Source organism: Antedon mediterranea, chromosome 11 (genome assembly GCF_964355755.1).
Source record: "Antedon mediterranea chromosome 11, ecAntMedi1.1, whole genome shotgun sequence".
Taxonomy (NCBI): domain Eukaryota; kingdom Metazoa; phylum Echinodermata; class Crinoidea; order Comatulida; family Antedonidae; genus Antedon; species Antedon mediterranea.
The window spans coordinates 13,855,326-13,878,503 of NC_092680.1; the positions used below are offsets into that span (position 1 = coordinate 13,855,326).

At 35.4% G+C, this 23,178-nt stretch overlaps 4 protein-coding genes across 5 annotated transcripts in view; 3 read left to right on the forward strand and 1 right to left on the reverse strand.

Annotated features, from left to right (window-relative positions):
- The first annotated feature begins 4,628 nt into the window (after positions 1-4,628).
- LOC140061994 (uncharacterized) lies at positions 4,629-5,762 on the forward strand. The gene has a single exon (XM_072108033.1). It carries the CDS (start codon positions 4,629-4,631, stop codon positions 5,760-5,762), a length of 1,134 nt encoding a protein of 377 aa, XP_071964134.1.
- Positions 5,763-6,250: 488 nt separating this feature from the next.
- Positions 6,251-15,688, reverse strand: LOC140062310 (succinate dehydrogenase assembly factor 4, mitochondrial-like). Its single transcript, XM_072108467.1, has 2 exons — positions 15,614-15,688; positions 6,251-8,179 (listed from the first exon to the last, which is right to left on the reverse strand). The coding sequence occupies exons 1-2, from the start codon at positions 15,675-15,677 to the stop codon at positions 7,926-7,928; spliced, it is 318 nt and encodes a 105-aa protein (XP_071964568.1). The 5' UTR covers positions 15,678-15,688; the 3' UTR covers positions 6,251-7,925.
- Positions 15,689-15,934: 246 nt separating this feature from the next.
- The window catches only part of LOC140062391 (nuclear cap-binding protein subunit 1-like), a 31,630-nt gene continuing 24,386 nt past the window's right edge, over positions 15,935-23,178 (forward strand). For both annotated transcript variants that reach the window (XR_011847479.1, XM_072108592.1), the window contains exon 1: positions 15,935-16,095. Coding sequence is in view for 1 of the 2 variants with exons in the window: in XM_072108592.1 (XP_071964693.1) it covers positions 16,050-16,095 (46 nt within the window). In the remaining variant the exon portion in view is untranslated. The remainder of the gene's footprint in view (positions 16,096-23,178) is intronic.
- On the forward strand, positions 16,778-18,648 carry LOC140062989 (uncharacterized). The gene is made up of 3 exons (XM_072109417.1): positions 16,778-17,045; positions 17,301-17,308; positions 17,716-18,648. The coding sequence occupies exons 1-3, from the start codon at positions 16,778-16,780 to the stop codon at positions 18,580-18,582; spliced, it is 1,143 nt and encodes a 380-aa protein (XP_071965518.1). The 3' UTR covers positions 18,583-18,648.

Genomic DNA, 23,178 nt, shown 5'->3' on the forward strand with positions numbered 1-23,178 from the left:
TACATGACTGAAAAGCTGATTTATTTTAAACAGTTTGGTATGCCGTGCGTTGTTATGCAAATGAGTTTGTGCAGGTGTAATGGAGAAGATGGTATTGTTAGTCCTACGCGGTGAACACGCGACACTAATTAAATTTAAAAGTTAAATTTTGATTTTGTTAATCTTTATTAGAAATTCAAATCATGTAAAGATACAATTTTCCGGACGGGAATCTAGAAGCTCCCCTTCTTTAGTTTGCAAAAGTAATCTTGAAAAAAACCCCATGCGGAAAAGAAGCTTACCCGTTAAAAAGAAGCCAACCTTCCCAAGAGTACTAAAAATGAGGAACACATGGGCTCTTTTTGGGGTTTTATGGTGTCTATTTAATGGAAAAGTGAATGCCATACAAAATTTAAAAAAAAAACCAAACAATATTCATAAAAAAATATCCGTCGAGGTTTGAACCCCAGCTGATAGCACTCAAAACTGAGCATTACCCGTTGCACCACAAACTGAAACATGACTGAACAGTTGATAATAGTCTATTTATACGTGTATTACGTAATTGATTAAGCATATTTGAATACCTACCGGTATGGTACCATACGTGTTCGACAATACAGTGTCACATATCTCTCTTTAAAAAAAAAACAATGTTCATAAAAAAAAAATATTCGTCGATGTTTGAACCCCAGCCGATAGCACTCAAAACGGAGCATTACCCGTTGCGCCACTACATGACTGAAAAGTTCAGTTCAGATAATATTTATTTAGATAATAATGAATGAATATATACAAAATAGAAAAAAGATATTAAAGTGAACATAGATAAAGCAGTAATTGGTAGTCATTATTATCATGGATCCCTTCTAGAAGTTAAAAACTTGTCTCATAGGGACCCACAACAAAACACATTACTAAAAAAATGAAAATAACCTAGAATATAAAATTATATAATTTAGGATAAAAAATTACAGTATAATAACATAACTAACATCTTCTTTATAAAAATTGTTTAAATTATATTTCAATAGTTTCATGATAATTATAAATGAAATAACTACCGATATTGGTAAATGAAAAAAAAAAAAATATGTATACATAAATTATAATTCCAGTATATATAGTATATACTATATATACATTATATATAGTATAGATTAAAGATTGCAATAATAAACAACAACTAATATTTTGTGTAAGACATAAATAGTATACGAGTATAAATAATGATAATAAGCATATTAACTAAGCAGTATAATATTTAGATATATAATGATTCTTTAACTTTTTTCGGAAAGTAAATAATGATATTGACGTTTTGATATTTGGTGGGATATGATTCCACAAATTAGGACCTGATATAGTTATAAAAAATTTAGTTTTAGTAAGTCTAGCAAAAGGAATGTTTAAATGAGAAGTTCTTAAATTGTAATTGTGAAATTTGGTACGTTTACAGAGCATATCAATCATAGAAATAGGAAGTTGGTTTTTAAAATAATTAAACATAAAAGCTGATAATATTCTATTTATACGTGTATTACGTAATTGATCATTACGTAATAAATATCCTATTAAACTTGCTAAAACAAATATGATCAGTTAGCTCAGTCGTCTGAGCGGCGTGTTAACAACACGTATGTCGTGGGTTCAATTCCCACGCTCGTCGGTGGAATAGAGTTAAGGCTATGCGAGCCACTGTGTTTGGGGTTCACAGATCATACGTCCCCCTTTCCACCACACATCATGAGGCGACAACATCAATGCATCTGGTTATGTGGTGGAAATGACCCCAAAAGGCTGTGGCAGGGCCTTAGTGCTGAGGCAGGGAGAGCACATTTACCATCTTTTTTTTTTTTTTTGGCTTTCGCAAACTGCTTTGGTGGTTTAAATTTTATGTTTAGCGCCCTCAATTTATTTTAATGTAAAAAAAGGGGAATTAATTCTCTTCGTTATGTGTTTAGAAGAGAATTAATTTTATCTCATCGTAGTTTGGTATGCCGTGCGTTTGTTATGCAAATGAGTGTGCACATGTGCTGTGGGAAAGATGGTATTGTTAGTAATTCGCGATAAACACACAACACTGTTCAATTTTTATTTTGTTAATCTTTTAGGCCTACATTAGAATTGTAATTCTACCGTTACACATTATAGTGTACTTTTAAATATCCGTTTCATGCAAGATATTGTATTGTAGGCCTACAAATACATTGTGAATAAAAGTTTATGGCAGAATAAATAAATAAATAAATATGTTTTAAGCAGATCTTCAAAATTGAAGCATATATGAAGTCGAGATTTTTTAAAACCCAACCTAAAATTCGCATCTGGATAGTTGAAATTGAACATTATAATTATCAAAGGTGATATGATAAATCTAATTGTTTTCTAAATTATACAAATATTAAAATTAGTAAGTAGGCTTTTGTGTGCTAGCTCTGTTTGTATTTCATAATTTTGTTTTGTTGAATTACCGTCACGGCCGCGTGCATTGCATGTCTCACACTTGGGAAACAATCACCATTGTATGGCTGGTCCTGAAGACTTTTATATTTCGTTTCATAATTTCCGGGGACTAGCTTTCATTCTTAGCTCTGCCCCAACCATGGTGAGCTTAACTGGAGATTTAATATTTAATTTCATATTTCAATAAATATTTTTTTCAAAATTGTCTTTGCTCAGCCCCAATCATGGTGGGGTAGTGAAGACTCTTATATATAATGTTTCAAAATACTGTAGTATAGGTGTCATTTCTGAGGACCTTGTAGTTATTTTAAACAGTTTGGTATGCCTTCGTTGTTATGCAAATGAGTTTTTGCAGGTGTAATGGAGAAGATGGTATTGTTAGTCCTACGCGGCGGTGAACACGCCACAAAATTAAATTTAAAAGTTTAGAAATTCAAATCATGTAAAGATACAATTTTCCGGGCGGGAATCTAGAAACTCCCTTCATTTAGTTTACCAAAGTAATCTTGAAAAGAACCCCATGTGGAAAAGAAGCTTATCCCTTGAAAAGAAGCCACCGTACCTAAGAGTACTAAAAGATGAGGAATATTCGAGGTGTTATGGTGTCCATTTAATGAAAAAAATTAATGCCATACACTTTTGTTTATGATTTAAGGTCCACTTGCCTAGGCCTGACATTTTTAAACCTCCAAATATCTCTCTTTCCAAAAAAAAACCAATATTCATTAAAAAAAAATATCTGTAGAGGTTCGGACCCCAGCTAATACCACTCAAAACTGAGCATTACCCATTGTACCACAAACTGAAACATGACTGAACAGCTGATAATTGTCTATTTATACGTGTATTACGTAATTCATCATTACATCATAAATATCCTATTAACCTTGATAAAACCAAAATGATCAGTTCGCTCAGTCGCCTGAGCGTCGTGTTGACAACATGTATTTCGTGGGTTCGATTCCCACGGTGGGCGATGGAATAGAGTTAAAGGTATGCGACCACTGTGTTTGGGGTTCATAGAATTATACGTCCCCCTTTCCACCACACATCTTGAGAAGGCCTAGCAATGCATCTGGTAATGATGTGGTGGAAACGAACCCAAGGCTGCTGCAGGGCCTTAGTGCTGAGGCAAGGAGAGCACAATTTTTACTCTTTTTTTTTTTGGCTTTCGCTACATGTATTTGATCTCGTAAATTTTATGTTTAGCGGCCTCAATTTTGTAAAAAAAGAATTAATTATCTTCTTATCTTCGTTACGCGTTACGTGTTGAGAAGAGAATGTATCTCTCATCATAGTTTGGTATGCCGTGCCGTTCGTTGTTATACAAATGAGTTTGTGCAGGTGTAGTGGGAAAGATGGTATTGTTAGTCATATATATATATATATATATGGCTCTGTAATAGATCAGAGCAAAGAACTTAAGAATATACAACAAATAACATTAATGTACGATCCAGTTTAACACTGTTCTCAACTATAGTCATTTTGGTATACTTGAGCACAGTGATAACGAATAGAATAAACTTAACAATATAAATATAGGCCTATATTGATATAATTGACTTCGAAAAGTTAAATAACACTGATTTGTAAATGAATATGATGTGGACAAGTACATTTATTGATGAGTATATTGATAAATCGACTTTAAAAGTGAAATAACACTAACATTTGTAGATGAATATAACGTGGACACATGTTGATGAGTATTTTGATATAAATCGACTTTTAAAAGTGAAATAACACTATTGATTGTAGATGAATAAGGCGTGAATTGCACGTACATGTTGATGAGTATATTAATATAAATCGACTTTTAAAAGTGAAATAAAACTATCTTGTCCAAACACCTTCACTTAGGGACATATTGAGGGATAGGCAAAGCAAAGGGGAAAAAGACTTGGTAATTAGAAGGGGGAAAATAACTCGGTTTCGTTCCCAAAGCACTACCCAATCGGAAGAGAACACTGCCTAACAATGTAAGTTCTACGCAGTCAGAAGATGTTAATGATTTTTTTAATGTGTTTCATACAAATTGTGATTCCCTTCTAAATAAGAAGAATGAGCTTCTGTTGCGTTTATCTTCAGAGAAAGTTGATATCATTGCTTTGACTGAGATTCTACCAAAGAAGTACTTTTTTGAATTGTCTATAGAAGAGTTTCATATCCCTGGTTTTCAGATGTTTTTGCCAAATGAAAAGCTTTCATCTGGTAGAGGAGTTGTTATTTATGTTCGAAATGGGATGTCTGCCACTCCTGTTTTGTTTAAAGATAATTTGTTTGAGGAATCCATGTTTGTTGAGATTAGAGTCAAAGATCGCACCTTTTTAATTGGATGTGTGTATAGAAGTGACGCCGGATCTAGTGTCAATAATTCTGCTTTGTGTTCTCTGTTTAGAAAAGTAGCATCCTTTTCTTGTTCTGATTTTATTATAGTTGGAGATTTCAATTATAGGAGTATTAATTGGGAGCTAGGATATGTGACTGGTGAAGATGGTAAAAACAGTCAAAAATGTTTCGACACCATTAATGACTTATTTTTAGCTCAGCATGTACGAGACCCAACCCGTTACAGAATAGGAGAACAGGCCAATGTTCTGGACCTGGTACTTACATCTAATGAGGATTCTATTAGTGAGGTCCTTCAAGCTCCACCATTAGGTAAGAGTGATCATATGGTACTTCGATTTAAAATTCCAGTTAATTTAATCAAAGATGAGGTGGTAGAGGTCAGAAATTATTTCCATGTTGATTATGATAAGTTTCGTGGTTTTCTTAATGGTGTCGATTGGGACACTGAGTTATTGGATAAGGACGGGTTACACTCGCACGGTTCTTTTGATGAGACTTATCTAGAGGTATGGAACAGTTTGTTCCAAAGTGTAAGAAACACTTGTCCGGAAATTTTAAGAGACCTTTGTGGTTTACTAAGGATTAAACAGAAGAATAAATGCTGGAAACAGTATATCAAAGTAAAACGTAAAGGGCATGACTGTGCTAGTGTCAAATGGAACACGTTTATTAGAGTAAGGAATGATACTGTCAATTTGATTAAGAGTTCTAAAAGCATCTTCGAAAATAAGATTGCAAATGAGGTTAAAGTCAATGAAAAGTCTTTTTGGCGCTATGTAAATTCTCAGTTAAACACCAGATCTGGTATTCCTACTCTTAGAAATTTTGAAGGTAAACTTGTTGTAGATAACCAAGATAAAGCCGAGTCTTTTAATTCTTTTTTTAGCAATGTCTTTTGTAAGGAGAACCAGGGAAGAGTTAACTCTTCCCTGGGAGAACCTATCCAATGTTCCGAATCTTGATAAAAAGATTTAAACTTTGACCCCAGTTGGCTTGTGCTATTTAAATTAGTTGTTTTAAATTTTATTCATTGTACTTGATAATGACCCCATGATGGAGTCGAAACGTCGTTCTTTTTTAAGCGTTATTTTTATATTATGTATTAGATATAAATATAGTTGCAATAAATACTATCATTAAATCGTATACATGTTGATGAGTATTGTTAATTATAAATTGATGTCTAACTAACTAACTAATTAAAAACACATGAACAATAATGATATGATAATAATTATGATTGCGCACCACTAAACATTAATTACCACATTATTTTAAAAGGTATAACCGAAATATTAAACATTGAATGTGGACCACAATTAAAGCATAGGGTTTATACCTCCAGGAAGGTATAACAACCGTTCTTGATGATTCTAAGGTTATATGTAATGTGTATTTTTGGATTTCAAAAAAAATAAATTCTTCAGAAACATAAGCAACATATACAATATAACGTTTTTATTTTTCTTCATTTTGTTTTTGCATTAGTAGCAGTTATGTTATGTCTGAAAGTACAATGTTAAACTAACATGAAACACTAACATGAAACACATTTTTAATCAATTTCATTTAAACTCTGTTTTTAATACTATACGTGATGAGAGATCATTTACCTCATGAAAACTATTTCCAGGGTTTGCTGTCACATCATGAATAATCATGTATGGATTCCGGACTTCTATAGTTTCTGCCTTAACCTACTAGGGAAAAAAGTGCCAACTAGACTAGGTGCCATTTTATCATAAATTTTATGTGCGAGAGTACAATTTCAGACTATCTAGGGGTGTCATTTACCTAAAATCGCTTTGCCACAGGCCCCATCTCCTTAAAAACCTTGACCCCCAGTTCAAAATATCGTTCCCGCGCCACTGCTCACAGTAAGAAATGTTAGCTTCAAATGGCGACCAAAATGGTTTATGTATTTATTGTCATAATTTATTATACTTATAACTTACTATTGCAATACTATTTTTTCATTCATTTTATTTCATTTCATTTATTTCAAATATCGTCATCGCAGCCAAATCTGAATTACAAGGATATATACATATTCTAAATATTATTATTCATTTACAAGCAAGATAAGGTATGTGACTGCACTTTTTCTATATCTTTCAGCTCTGCATTTAGGTTGTAGATACTTTACACGTCTTTATTCAGAAATAAATTAGATTATGCTTATTATTGCTTAAATACGGAGGTTCGGCAAGCATGATATAACTTCTCAACGACCTGAAATATGGAATTCTCTACCAGAAGAACTCTTTATTAATTATACATCTTGTTTTAAATTTAAATTATATGAATACCTTGTTTCTACTATTATTGTTTAAGTTAATATATCTGTTTTAAGTTAAATTATAACTGCATTTGTTAAGTTAAATGCCTTCTTTGTTCATTATCATATTGTTTTTTTACATGTTTCTTACCTACCTTACTTAAATATGTTGCCTGGACCTCACATTTTAATGCTTAAGCTTGCAGTGGGTTACCCTTTTCTCATTTATTATCTATTATTTTAGAAAATGTTTTCTGTACTTTGTTTTATTTGAGAAATAAATTTATTATTGATATTATATACAGTATTATATTATGATTTATATCTACTATTAAAATGTAGACTTGGTTTTAAGTGTATCCCTGATCAGAAACAGAGTTTCATTGGGTGGTTAAAATCAGTACCAAAAATATGAACCAAACTTTATATACGATCAAGTCAAAATTCTAAAAGCAACGCATGATTTACCAAATTTTATCCTTACATAAATTTATATTAGATATTAAATAATTTCTAATACAGTATGTAGCGATATAACTTTTTTTTCTTTTTCAAAAACTTTTATTTTTTCATACAGTATATCTATCTTATCTAAATAAATCTATCTTATCTTATATAGATATAACTTCTATGTTTAGATAGAGTAGGCCTTCTACTATTTGTAAATTCTGCTGTTCATAAAGTATTAGTTTATTCTATCAACATTGTACTACTTTTACTATTTACATTGGCATATACTGGCCGTATCATTTGGCTTTTCCTTTCCTTTCATTTTTCTTAATTAGTCCTCCATCTGAATCTGAACTTAATTGCAATGAATATTAAATCAGCAGATGAATTATTCCAATTAGAAATCAACACAACGTCCTTTTCGCTCCCAGTCTCCATATCGAGTTGGTTCTGGACCTTTTGGTCCACCTCTTTCTCCGGTTATTGGATTCACATCATTAGGAAAAGCCTCCAATGGTTCTTTTTCCATATTTGGATGTTTCTCTGACTTGTCCCATTTGCCAACTGGAGTATTTGGCTTTTTCAATGTCTTGCTAATATCATCAGAGGCCAGCCTGGTTGTGCTGAAATTATAACTTTTTCTGTTTTGACCTAAATGAAAAGAACGAAAGTTATATTGATAATTGTTGTATGTTGAGCTTCAATGAAACTTGATCGGCCGGAGACAACACTACAATGTGTGTCTTTGCATCATTATCCAGCCTAATCCAAATTGTTTATGAAAGGGTGAAACAAGTAAGTTTAGACCAACAATAAATACAACCAAAATATTTTACATGGGCAATATCAAGAAACATTTGGTCAACAGAATTCTTTTAGCCGATAGGACCTTTTGCTGACACGACATTTCGGCGACAAGACATTTCGCCGACAACTATTTCGCCGACAGACAATTGACCGACCCAGGAAATTTTACCGACAGACATTTTACCAATCAATTTTGATTAGCATCTCTGCGGTTGCCCTAAACACACTAGCTCACTACGGGGAACCCCTGTAATTACTCCGCCATGGTCACACTATATACAACGCACTAGCTCAAGAAGTGGAAACCCCGACGTAGTCACTCCAATTTTTCCACGATTATTTATCATTATTAATTAAAATTTTTATTTTACAGATCTAGAAGAAAGATGTGTACCTTTAAAAATGACAATTTGTAACAATAAATATAGTTTAAGATTATACTATTCGGCATAATGTTATTTAACAGTACATAATGATTTAAATGTGAACTATTTTATAAGGAATGTAGGCTATGTCTGTGTCTTTTATATGCAATAAATTACATAAAAAAACAAATTATTATTATTATTATCGTCGGATGAGTCTACTAATTATTTATTCATAATCTCGAAACCGGTCATTCATAATGGTCAAGTTTGGTCTTATTTTGAAGAGAAGAAATAGGTTCTGCTGAAGACATATATAGTTTTTAGACTTGCCCCAAATCTGTATTGTTTTTTATTTTTTATTTATTTGTTTTTATTTCGACCGCGATTTTTGTCTGAAAATACAGACTTGTGAAACACGTATAGAAATCGATTTGCAGACCGCAAACATCCAATAAGAATGACGTAGGTTATCATACCGTATTTGGCTATATGGGGCGGGCGGTATGTAAATATGGATTTCGAATCAACCAATGATCATTTTGTTTCAAAATGAAAAAGATCGAGTACGTGTACGATCGAGACTGTTGAAATATGAAATCGTGTTGCCAAGTTGTTTTGTTTATTAATTGTTTAGTCCTTAGCCTAGGCCTCCTTTGTAGGTCCTACTCAACTCGCACGTATGACCTGCCAAATAAAACGCAAATAAGGTCGGCCTACATACCACCACTGGCACACAACAGGATTCACACACAAAGACAGGGCTACACCACTACACAGGACAGGGTCTGGGTGGGAATTAAATCAAATTATTTCCGCGTAATATTAAATGATCCATTCAATGTTTGATTTGCGGAGAAGCAAGACGAGTTTTCTTGGGAAAAATCCCATCAAATGTTTACCAGACTACTACTAGGTAAAAAAATCCTTTCTAGCCTTCAGAAACTTTCATATGTACCCAAGTACACATTGTCTAAACGTAACATAGCGCATGCGTACCATCTTAGTTGTTGAGTCTTTGAAATTCTGAAATATGAATATTAAAACAGAGTAGCCAATCGCATGCAGCTGAAACTAGTCAACCGGATAATCTATGCACCAAGAATTCTTGGTGTCAAACCACGTGACTTTTGCGTGTTTCCCCAGACAGAGTATCCAAACTCAAGTAATACACGTATGAAACGCCATATGTTCAAAAATATTTATATTTTTACTAATATTAAGAAAAAACTCCGTCTGGAGCCCAGACTAATATAGTTTTATTCATGAATTATTTAGCAATTTCATGCATTTGGTAGTCAAAGATAAATTAAAAAAGTTTCCTAAAATATTTATAAAATTTGCATAATCCATATTCCGCCAATATAAGTTGTAACACAAATTTGAAAACATATTTGAAAAGAAATGTCCTTAGTATTATTCAAATTTTTTGAATTTCTGTCTAATTAATTATGTGACATGCTTTTAGAAAAATAAACTTAGGGGTCTGTCACGACAAATATGGTCCGGGGCCAAAATCGGTCCGGCCGGACCAGTTTTGGCTCTAAAGTTGTGGCCAAAAGCAGTCCGCCACTGCCAAAATCGGTCCGGGTTTTTTTTCTGTCGATTTTAATTGAATTACTAGGCCTATGATGCTGTTTTAAGTTGTTTATGGCTAGAAAAATATCCCATGATATATATAAGTAAGTTATCTTGTCGGATAAATACTATAAATAAATGTATTTTATCTAAAAACATGACTTAGGTGTTCACTAATATTTCAGCCTGCCACACACTCACATGAACGGGTATGAGACGCTGATATTGCCAGCCAGATTTTATTTTATGATTGAGGCCTTTTTCCTTCCTCAGTCTAATCAATATTGGATAATTGTTTTATAATGATTGTACTGAATTGATATTGATTGATTAACCATAAATTAGTAATAAATTAAATTGTTTTTAACATCATAGGGAAACGAAGATGTTAAAAAAACAAAAGAACAAAATGGATTAAAAACAGGCAGAGAATTAATTGTACACAAAAAACCTAAAAATTAGTACTAATTATTGATGAGTGGTAATAGTAATAATGATGATAAAAAAAACAGGCTTAATTTATAATATTAAAATAACAAATAAAACCCTGTAGTTTTCAATATAATGACTAATCATGGCCTTTTTAAATGATATATACATTATGACTCATTTTGCGCACCATATATTTGCAAGATCGGACCATATTTGGCGGCCAAAAACAGTCCTTAAAGGTCACATCATTATGAAAGAATGTCTCCTCAATGATTGCATCGGACCTGTTTTTCACAGTATTTTATTTATGTACCATAAAAAATTGGCTACGCTGAATCTGATTAAAACGGCCTCAAAATTACACTAGAACGCGTTGCTTCCGGGGACTTCATCCCATGGTCCCTTGGTGGCCCCTGTGGAGCCGTGAAATGTGCAAAAAGTCACATTTGTGCAAACAACCACATTTGTGCAAACATTTTACCTTCAAATGTGCAAATCTGTTAAAATTCATAACCCGCAAATGTGCAAACATCACGCCGTTAAATGTAAAAACGATCAGTTTTGACGTTAAATGTGCAAAAGGTATTCTACAAATGTGCAAAGCATTCTTCAACCAAGCTCCTATTCCATTTTATATTTTTGGTTCGTAGGTCTTTCAGAGTAGAAATAACAATAGGAAAAAGAGTATAAGAAAATGTTCAATATCATAACTAATTATACTGTTGTATTTTATTATAATCAAAGGCTCCAAATCGCCTCGGCTAAATTCAAGTCGGCCCCAAGTCAACTCGCCCTGAAGTCAACTCGGCCTCAAGTCAACTCGGCCAAAAACTAATCGGTCAACTAACATTCATATTCATTCTAATATTCATCCCTATAACATGCGCACTTCGTTTTTATTATTTTTCTTCTGTTCAGTAGACTTATTTTGTCCCATTCATTTGCACTTTTTGCGTTTCATACTTTAAAGTGGCCTAGTTGACGTGAGGCCGAGTTGACTTCAGGGCGAGTTGACTTGTGGGCGAGTTGACTTGGGGTCGACTTGAATTTGACTTAGACGGGTTAAAGCCTTTGATCATAATTAAATACAACAGTATAATTAGCCTAGTTATTATGATATTGAGCATTTTAAATTTATTAGACTCTTTTACCTATTGTTATTTCTACTCTGAAAGACCTACGAACCAAAAATATAAAATGTAATAGGAATTTGACTGAATAAATGATTTGTACATTTGTAGAATACCTTTTGCACATTTAACGTCAAAACGGATCGTTTTTACATTTAACGTCGTGATGTTTGCACATTTGCAGGTTATACATTTTTACAGATTTGCACATTTGAAGGTAAAATGTTTGCACAAATGTGGTTGTTTGCACATTTGAAGGTAAAATGTTTGCACAAATGTGGTTGTTTGCACAAATGTGACTTTTTGCACATTTCACGGCTCCACAGCCCCCCTCAGCCTAATGATGCTCGCATAGCCAATAAAATAATGTGCCACATTTCATTCCTAGTGCTAAGTGCTTTAGTGTCAACAAGCTTTTCTTGCGTGAATTTTAAAGACCCCTTTCCCTGCAATTTTGGACGTTTTTTGGAAAATAATATATATACAGTATATCACTTTAAAAACATTAAACCATGTCATTCCTTGTCTTAAATGTACGTTTTATGGTAAATTATGATAAAAAGTGAGAAACAATGCACTACCTAAGTAGCTCGCGGCGATCGACCTCTCGTGGACGGTCTTAGGCCTAGCCTAGCTAGGCTTAGTTTTGTAGGCCTAGCTGGTAAACATCGATAACGTACGAACATCGTACGCTAGCTATATACCTAGCCTGACGTTGTATAGTTGCTGCATTAATTGTCTTTCTATTTTTGCCAAACTCCGTTGATACAAATTGGGGAAAACCCGGTATTTTCGCTGAAAAGTTAGGAGTCTTCCATTTGTTTTGGCTTCACGATCGATCGAAAAGTGGGCGAATTACAGGTGAAAAACAAAAATATCAATCCGCGCGCAATGCATTTTGGGATTTATAGCGGGCCGCTATAATTATTAGAATCGATTTATTTTTCACATTTTTAACCATTTAAAGACGAAAAAAGTTATCCCAATAGGACCATATAGTATTATTTTTACATTAAATATAGTTTGTGATCTTAAATTAGATCTAAAAAACGTAGGGAATGGGGCTTTAATTAAAAAAGTTAATTAGATTTTTCTGATTTTATCGTAATTTTCCCCTAATTTAATTAACGCCGTGGTTAGGATTCCGGCACCGGAACTCAACTGCTCACCGGTAGGGAATCCGACACGCTATTGCGCATGCCCAGAGCTCTGGGAAGTGAATTAGCTTGCACTAATAATACAGTAGTGCCACACACCACACACCACCACCGAGAGTCGGAGTGTTATAATAGGGATTTACTGTAGCCTCGATAGTCGTTGCGCGAGCGAGAGATGGATGAAACTTGGCCTATGCCATGCATGAATTAATAATTAGAATACGACTACGCCACGCGTTAAAATAATTATAATGATATTAATAAGAATCAGTATCTATCTAAGAATCGTAATGCTGTTTTTAGCGTTGCGACCCCGAATTTCCGAACAGTTTTTTCACATCCACGCGGTGGCTGCCGTCAACAAATCAACTTATGATTGCATGTTTATGTACAGTATAATGCGTTATGAAAAATCAAAAAAACTAGTCATGTAATTACTGTATATAGTTTATATATGAATGAAGCAACAACTTTTTAATTACAAAATAAATAGGCCCACTGATCACGTCTAACTGGTAGCCCTAGCCTAGATTATTGGATCCCGTATTAGTATGCATGTAGGCTAGTTCGCCGTGTGGCAGTGGCGTAACAGGCGGGGGGGGGGCAGGGGGGCGGAATACCCCCCTGGCGGATTTTACCGGGTTGAGAAGCGTTCGATCGGGCTGGGTAACAAGTAAAAAAAATAAAATAAAATACAAAGAAGGGATAGAAGAAAGAAAATATAAGATAAGAATAAAATATACGATATATGATATGGCTTCAAATGAGTCACAGTACAGTATGATATCATATGATATTCAAGTAAGATGACGCACTGCTTATCAGTACATTAACAAGCGGTCAGTTGACTGTGGTTTTTGGCGTCTTTTATCTAAGCCGCCATCGCGGGCATCTCATACACAATTGTGACGCTGTGCTGTGCGTCCGTGTGAGGCCACCTTAAAAAAATACACTCCTACTAATCGTATGTAACGCGCTAGCGATCAGCAAAATGAACGTACTTTCGTGGTTGGCTGTCACTCCAATACTCAATCTTTCACAGGCATACTAACACAACACTACGATTGTTTACTACAGGTCTAGTCAAGCCTTAATAAATTTAATTAATATAAATCGACATAAGAATATAAAGTATATTTTAACTAAAATATAAAAACCTAACACTACATTTACAAGATAAATTCTATTTGATAACTGCTGAACATCGTGGCACAGAGCATAGTTGTTTGCTTGACATAAAAGGGTATTCCCCTACACAGGTCTCTGCGTGCGTGTGACGTGCCCAGCCAGCTGCTTGATAGTATAGAGAGAAAGCATGCAGCTCACGCAAGTGCAAGATGCAATGGTTGAGTGAATTCAGGGATCACCTTAATTCCATGGTTTGTTACCTAAACACCACATGATGGTGAATATGCCTGTTAAAGTCTCAATGATACGATCCCTTAATGTACCATGTTGTTGTTAGGAGGCTTAAAGGGAGGAGGGATCTAGCCTAGTTTCGGTCGGCAAGAGAATGCCTTCCTCTGACAATTTAAGGTCGGCAATAAGGTCGGCAATTGAAATTCGTGGGCTGGAAATTTCACCAAATTATATAGTTCATAAACAAAAGAGTTTAGCCGGAAATGCGATTTGCGGCCATACATAGGCCTATAGAGAAAAAATTCGAGGGTATGTTTCCACTAAACAATTTAACGATCCACCCCGCCGTCAAACCTGGTTACGGCCCTGTTTCAGTCTTCTAACCGGAAAAATTACTACCTTTGCCAGGTGCGGATCCAATGTTAGATTGGGTTTTCACATGTTCAAATGTTATGTCACCTGAGTTTTTAACGGTGGAAAATGTACGATCATTTTGCTGATTGCTGTGCAATAAATGGGAGTGTTATTTCCAGGCCAACTACTACTAGTTAGGCGCCATTTATCATGAATTTTATGTGCGAGAGTACCATTTCCGACGATCTAGGGGTGTCATTTACCAAAATTCGCTTCGCCACAGCCCCCACCATGGGGGAGCTGTGGCTCAAGTACTTGGTGTCTGGAAAGATTTTCCCCTCTTTGCCCCCCCTGACAAGACCCCCTTGTTACGCGGCTGCCGTGTGGGCGCCATGATCCATCGCGCGCTGTTATTAGAGGAGAGTCGCCGATTACCTCGCTCTGGGCATGCGCAATAGCGTGTCGGATTCCCTAACGCTGGGCAGTTGAGTTCCGGTGCCGGAATCCTAACCACGGCGTTTAACTAAACACTACTGGTGTTAAGAATTTCTTACCCGATCGTCTTTCACCCTTGATGGACACGATCGTCTCACGATTTGGGCCCGATCGTCTCACGATTTGGGCCCGATCGTCTCACGATTTGGGCCCGATCGTCTTGAAGTGGTCACGATCGTCTGATAACCCACTTGTCACTACTCACTACATATTGGCCTAGCTAGCTAGTACGTAGGCGCGGCGCGCCGCGCCTAGAACTAGCCTAGGGCCTAACTAGGCTACATCACGCCCCAATACAATTGATTGACAATTCTTAACATAGGCTTAGGCCTAGCGTAATATTAAAACATTATTGAATAGGCCTAGCTGTTTTTATATCATAATATTATGTTGTTAAGCCTTATTTACCACAATAATAGAGTAAACCTTTCGTCTTTAGGCCTTTTGATAAACGTTGTATGGAGGCTGCCATTTTGGTAAGTTCTTCACCACCTTTTTCAATAATTTCAAAACAGTTAATATTTCATACACAGTATGTGATAAAATTAATATAGTAAAATTGGATTTGAAAAATAGTAATTACTTTCATATTTATTAGCAGAATGAAAAATCTTTCTTTAAAAAAAATAGATAAAATAACCGAAAACTGAAAATTAATTATTAGAGGAAGTCTCAACCACTCGACTTTTTCTTACAACTTTTAACCCGCGTCGATCGTCGACGCCGCTCTCTGCATGCTGTGTCGTGTGTGAAGACATTTGTATTGTTTCTAAACAGACACGCTAGGATATGTTGAAGTTTTGATTTTATAAAAAATAAGTTGAGTTGTTTTATTCTAAAGAAAATGTCTGCTAAAAGAAGAAAGTATAGTGGGGATGATGGTGACGCTGGTAAGTAAATTTATAAAAATCAGTCATCTGATTTACCAGATGGTTAGCCTCTAGGCCTAGGCCTAGGCCTAGCCTACTACTAGGCTAGGCCTAGCTAGAGTAGGCCCCTCGGTCGGCCTAGTAGTAGTAGGCCTAGCCTAGCCTTAGGTAGCCTAGATAGTAAGAGAGGTTAGGCTAAGGGTGGCCTAGGCGCTACGCCTAAGCCTAGCCTGGCTAGGGTGGTAGAGGTAGTGGGACGATTAAACCCGGGACGATTCGGCACTGAAACAGTTCCAGGACGATTTGGCCCTGAGACGATTCAGCCCGGGACTATTCGGCCCACGTTTGGTGGGACGATTCGGCTCACTTTTGTTTTGGGCCAACATCCCAAATAAATGACCAAATTCATATTCATTTTTTTTAGTATTTATCAAGTTTTTAAAGGTATGGATACCGCATGGAGGTATAAAAATAGAAGGAGAGAGCTCCCAAGATAAGCCTTTGTAGTACTGTAGTCCGCCGCCTCATAAAATTAATTGATGTCCTCCATATAGCACAGCCTGTTACGTATATGTTTTAATCCCGTCCTTCAGTCTGCATAATGCGGTCACTTCCGGCGTAGTCGCTTCCGGGTCGCGTTCTGTGTCGTTGCGCATGCTCTGCCGATCAACGTGCTATTGTTTAATGCTAAGAGATGCGTAAAATGGCTGCTTACAGCATGGATGATTTTTATATTGGCGGAGATCTCAGCAATTTAAGCGATTTTGAAGAACTTCTAGATAACATAGAAGATACAGAAAATAATGATGATGATGATGATGATGTTTGTATTTGTGGGCAATTAGGCACAATGGAAATGATCCTGTGTGAAAATACATCGTGTTCTGTCAAGTGGTTCCATTATGAGTGTGTTTCTCTCACAAAGAAAACCATACCGAAAGGCAAGTGGTATTGCAAAAACTGTACGGAAGGTAAGGTACTTGCGAATATTAAGTATACCTGGGTGGTTGTTGATAAAACAGACCACCAAGTTACTATAGTAGCTAGGAATTATTAACCCCATTGACTTATGAAAAGGCCCAGGAATATACTGTAACTTTTATTATTAACACTGGGCTAGCTAGGCCTAGCTGGTGGACTACAAACTGGCGGAGTAGCGTCAGCTAGGCAAGACAGTACGAGAGGCCAATAGTACAAATCAAGTGATATTATTTTCAAAATTACAGGTAAAGAAGTATGTACTAAAGAGAAAAATAAAGGAAAAAAATCAAAAGAAAAGACAGAAGAAACTGGGCACAAGAAAACTGATCTTACAAAAAAAACCAAAAAACAAAAAAAAGGTATTGTCGTGTACTACTACTATGCCATGGACAAGACAATTATAATTACAGTTGTTTTTTTTATTTATAGAAAACATATATTATTTTTATCTTGTTTTTAATTGAAACTAATTAAAATCTCTCATTTTATTGTTTAGTCTTGCGTCCCCCATCCTGCTTCCTTAAAGACATGGCACTCGGCAAGGCAGTGGATTTTGTCATTACGACACTTAAAGACATACCAAATAAGCCAATTTACAAGCTGCAATTGCAAAATACAAAGGAGATAAGACGTATAGCTTCTATACTATTTGAAAAACAGGGAGATACAAAATTTAAGCGTTTCAGTGAAACGACTATAGGAAAGCTGTGGAACTGCATCGAGTTCAGCCGCACAAAGTATTTATCAGTAGAAGCAGACAATGAAATGTGGCGCTCTTTTCATTTTGTGAAAATTAGTACAATCGATTCCTGGCATGTATTACTTGCAGAAATGGAAATCCAATTTACAACCATACCAGCTAATATTTTATACCAAGAGCTTCTTTTAGATCTCATGAAATTACTTATATCGGAAAGTAACAGGGTCAACAACACCAGTGATGATGTTGCTGCAAGTCCTATAATTTTGACAAAAGATGAAGAGGAAATTTTGAGGTACCTTGCCGGGTATATTCCACATGCACTATTGAAACGCTACAGAAAATTACCAAACAATATTACAGCATCAGCTTTTACAACAGAATTATTAATGTGGAAAGAGCAGAAAGAAATTGAGTCAACTTCATTTTATGCATACACTCATGCTTGGATCAGTAAACAGAATCGTGGTGGACTGTTTCAAGTAAACGACAAAGTGTTCCTACTATTTCGAGAACTGGAGGTTGTGTTCCAAGAACATGTTACAGGAAAGACTTTGTCCCAAATGAAAGGTGTAAATTTGAATAATCTATTAATGGGCAAACTACAGCAGAACAGAAAAGTTGATAGATGTTGGTGTGCAGTTATTAATGGAAGATTGCAAGAAAGACTATCTTTAGAATTGCAACAAAAAGTATATAGGTACTGGATAAAGATTAGGAGTAAAGCTTTTGTTAAAGTCTATCTAGACCTACAGAAAAAGAAAGATGCATCATCAGTATCTGGCAAATGTGAAAAAGCACTTCGTAAAACATTGCATAAAAACTAGTACTGTATTTATTTAGAACCTTTGATCAAAGTGGTAATAAACATTACACATTTATAATATTCTGTATACCCCATAACATCAATACCAGCCTACTCCAGAGTTACTGCAATTTTTTTTTGTATAATCATATAAAGTAATTAAAAATAAAAAGTTCAATAAATAAATAGTAATGCGATTCATTTCTGTCCTTTGTGTAGTGGCGTTGAATCTAAATAGTTATTACTACTTGTTGATGATTTGCAGTTGGCCTTTTTGGAGGCACGTACACAATTACCAGCAACATGAAGTACCATCATGTTGTGGCCAAACTGTTCAATAGTTGGATTATCGTATGATCGACCTACTCCTCTCTGTTTGCTGAAATACTCTTCAAGTGGGTCTTGATTGAGTTTTTCGCTTAAGATGTACTTTGCCCCGGAACACAGCAACTGCCGACTCAGTTGGACAAATGAACGAACTAGAAGATAACAATTTATTGTAACATGATTATATATTAATTTATAAGACAAGATCTGATAACATTTTACTTATGCAATCACAATCATGATTAGCTGTTTTTATGAAACTCACCTGTCATGCGTATACCATAAACAGTCGCATCGCTAAGACACATCTTCTTCTTTTGTGCATTTGATACATATGGCAGCGTTCTTACTTCCTCTTCCCATTCATCAAAGAATGAAAGAAATTCCCCCTCGAGCCACTAAATAAATAGAGTTTTTATAGACAAAACAGGTTACATTATACCACATAATCATGCTGTAGGTTGGTCAATTTGATTCAATATCCCTTGAAAATAACTTACCTCAAATCTCCAATCATCAACGGATGTATATGGTACAAGAGTTGGCTTAACACTTTTGGTAGGGTTCCATGGCTTAGAAACATTCAAGCAGTCAAAAAACCGATCAAGGAAGCGTACAAATTTTTGTGTTGATTTTGTGTCAGTTCTGCCCTGTGCTTCTAAAGCATTAGCTACTGATGTACTCAAAACCTGTTAAAATTACAATAAAATAAGGATATGTTGACATAAAGATTTCCAACCAGAACCGCATTTTTCCAGATTGACAGTTGTAGAAAGTTACTGTACCTGTACTGCCATGTGCACTTTCATTCGATGAGAAGAAGACAGGTGTAGATGCTCATAAGTAATTTTGTTTAACCGCCTTAGTCCAATACTATTCCGCTTGTCTAATCCTGTGTCCCATTCATACAGTTTTAGTAGCTGCGTCCATGTAATATCCTGTTTGTTAAACTGAGAGGTAAAATTGTAATGTATTAATCAATTGTTCATTTGTGAGTTCTATCTATATTTTGATTATGTCTGGTCAATCCTGATTGTCAAATAATAATTTAATAATAACAGGTTGTTATTAATTAATTTTTTTTGGAGTAAAAACACTTACATGTAGATTTCTTGTCTTGTTATGATAGTTGGAGTTCTCCCAATTATTTCTAGCCGTTTTCATCAGATGTGGTGCATCACTGATAAAAAACAGTCGTCGGTGAGGATCAACAGGATGTGTTGTATAGAAAGTCACTCCATCAGTGCATACTTCAGTGCTTGAATGCAAAGTGAAGAACTTTCTATTTGGAGCGGCTCCATCACAAACAAATGCTTGGACACGTAATCCCAATGCTTCCAATACATTAACTGCTTCACTTATGATGGGATACAAGGACCTACTACCAATACCTTCTGTTGGGTAATAGGATATTGGTGTAAGCAGTGACCCACAAATGCTTCTCGCCATTAACACCAAAACATGTGTGGCTAGACTAGCATCATTGCTGCCATTGCAACGTGCCTCAAAGTCTGCAATGTCATTCGATATGTCCCCAACATCTGTGTAGCCAACTAGCTGTCCGCTTCCAACATTGAACACTAGACCGGACTTCACCTTCATCTCATCAAATAATATCGAAACATCACGTTCATAATCAGAGATTTGCTCAATCCGCAAGTCACTAAATACTCTATTTAAAAATTCATCACTGATCCCAGCGATAGGTGTTGCAAAGTGGGTGTATTTTTTTAATGTTTTTAAATGTGGTAATTTCAAAAAACCACTGTCTCTTAGCAACTCATAACCAGATGTGGATTTTGAACTTAATGCAATACACCACCGAATTATTGCTGGATGCCAACGCATTTGTTTGTTTTTTTCATAAGCCTCTTTTTGTTGTTTCCACAACAACTGAGCTGCTGGTTTATCTTCCAGTAGTTTTTCAGCAGATTGAAAGCGAGTTAATGTCTCACCTAGCAACTTGGCCTGAGTTTCTGTGATTGCGGTCGCCTCCTTACTGATGACATCACATATTTTGTCTTGTAGAAGATTGCTTCGCCTTTTCAGACTTTTGTTTTGCTGTTTTAACAGATGTGCCTTGCGACTAAGTTCGCACTTTGATAGGAGATCATTTCTTACAGATGATGACAATACATCACTAACACTGGAACTTGCTCTTTGTTTGTTAACCAAAGACATCAAATCACTGCGATGCACTTTACAAGGAAAGCAACGGCCCTCACTTTCAATCAATACATGACAATTTATATGCCTTGTATTAGTCTTGCTTACCAAATCTATGTCTGTGTTTCCAGCACAATAGGTCATATTTGACACAGCGCATATCAACTTAACAATATCTTCAGAATTCAAATTCTTGCCAAAGCTCTGAAGATGACCCTTCTTACTCACTGGCTTTTCATAGGCGTATACTTCCCAACAACCCTCATCACTTACAGAAATACATTTGCTAGCTTGACCGCACTTATTGACAATTGCAAAAACATGGAAATTCTCATCAATACAACTACCAAACCCAAGTTTTGCTGCATACATTTGGACTTCACTCCAGTTGATTTTTAACTCTGGGCTGCCATTATCTTTAAACTCGGCAAGCTGAATGTTTAATAAAACCTTTTTGTTCCGCTTGGCTTTATCCCACCACCTTCTTAAAGATCGAACACAAATCTCACATATGAATTCTGGAAAACAATCATTGTCATCACTGATGTCAATATTGAAAGCACGTTGAATTTGCAATTGAAATCTACCTTTCTTGTAGGCATCGGTTTGTGTTACTCTGCTAACACCACAAAGCCTGCAACAATTATTCATATCTTTTTCTTTCTGTTTCCTAAGTCAAAAAGAAAAATAATTAATTAAATTACTGTACTGAATGTATGCATATTTAATAATATAAAACTGCATGAATAAGTTAATGTATGCCTGGCCATACATTATAATCATTATATTAGACCTATGAGTATTTAAACATTTAATAATATTACATTATTATTAATAATATTAAGCTATTTTATATGCCTAGCCTAAATAAATTTTAAAACAAATCATAAATTTAATTGCCTGGTCCTAATTAATGATAATAAAATAAGTCTGTGTACTGTGTAGGCCTAACTACCTGGGAATATGATATAGCCTAGACTATGCTTATAAATAATAATTAATAATATAGGCCTAGCCTTAGTAGAGTAGCCTAGCTACTAAGCTAGCCTGTCTCTTTTATTAGTAGTGAAACTAGGCCTCTAAAGAGAGAATAGTAATAGTATAATAAATTCTAGGCATATAGTTAGGGCCTAGCCTAGATTTTATATTCATTATGCTACCCCGACCCTAGCCTAAAAACCTAAATATGCTAGGCCTAATCACTGTTTTGTAATCGAATACCCCCACATTCATTCTTAACAAACCCGCGAAAAAGCCTTCTTTATTTTCGTCAATATCTTTGGACGGTCATCGTTGGCAGCCCAGCGACTAACGTAAAAGTATAAAGCAATAACCATACCTTATTCACACAAAATGACAGCTGTCTGACGGCGTATATTAATATTTTATCGTAAAAATATATATTGCATAAACAGCAATAAAATATCAATGATAATTATAATAGAAACTTGATAAAATTCGCTTAAAATGTCGTACGTAATCGTGTTTGGTATCAATATTTAGGTAATTTTAAGCGGGAAACGAAAATGTTGATTGCGCAATAATTATATCACAAACAATAGCACTGCGCATGCCAAAAGTATATGTGTTTGTTTGTGTTTATTCGAGGCTCTGACCTCCTCTACAATAGAGGGCTGAACTAGAGCGGCGGCTAACCTTGGTGAGAAAGGGCTTCCTGCTACCGCCGCGGGCTGTCGGTACAAGGCTTCGGCTTTGAAAATATCATATCGCACATCCTGTTAATTGGATTAAGCAGATTACATACATTCGAGCTCTCTCCTTCTATTTTTATACCTCCATGGATACCGAGAGCTGACTCCATTTTCATTACCACGATTAAACAGAGCGCACGTTACTATGCGCGCAATGTCAATGTCAATGTGTTTTTCTACTTTGGTAAACACTTTTTATTAGTTTGGGCCTAGGTCATTATTCTGAAAATAAATTAATTATGAAAATATCCTTTTGAGTGAATATTTATTTACCTTCGAGGCTCACTCACTCCATGGTTCTGGTGGTAGAACGAGTCTTCTCGGATTAGGACTAAAACCGTAGGTCCAGTGTACACATCTAGCTCGTGTGCACTTTAAAGAACCTAGTACATCTTTCGAGACGAGTAGGGGGT

Bases quoted from the DNA above. Each gene is read 5' to 3' on its own strand.
- LOC140061994 (XM_072108033.1), top strand. From the start codon at position 4,629: ATGTTTTTGCCAAATGAAAAGCTTTCATCTGGTAGAGGAGTTGTTATT.
- LOC140062310 (XM_072108467.1), bottom strand. From the start codon at position 15,677: ATGGCAGCCTCCATACAACGTTTATCAAAAGGCCTAAAGACGAAAGGT. The intron at 8,180-15,613 runs GTAAATAAGGCT...CTTTTCATTTAG, and splicing joins AGGTTTACTCTATTATTGTG to GTCAAAACAGAAAAAGTTAT.
- LOC140062989 (XM_072109417.1), top strand. From the start codon at position 16,778: ATGGCTGCTTACAGCATGGATGATTTTTATATTGGCGGAGATCTCAGC.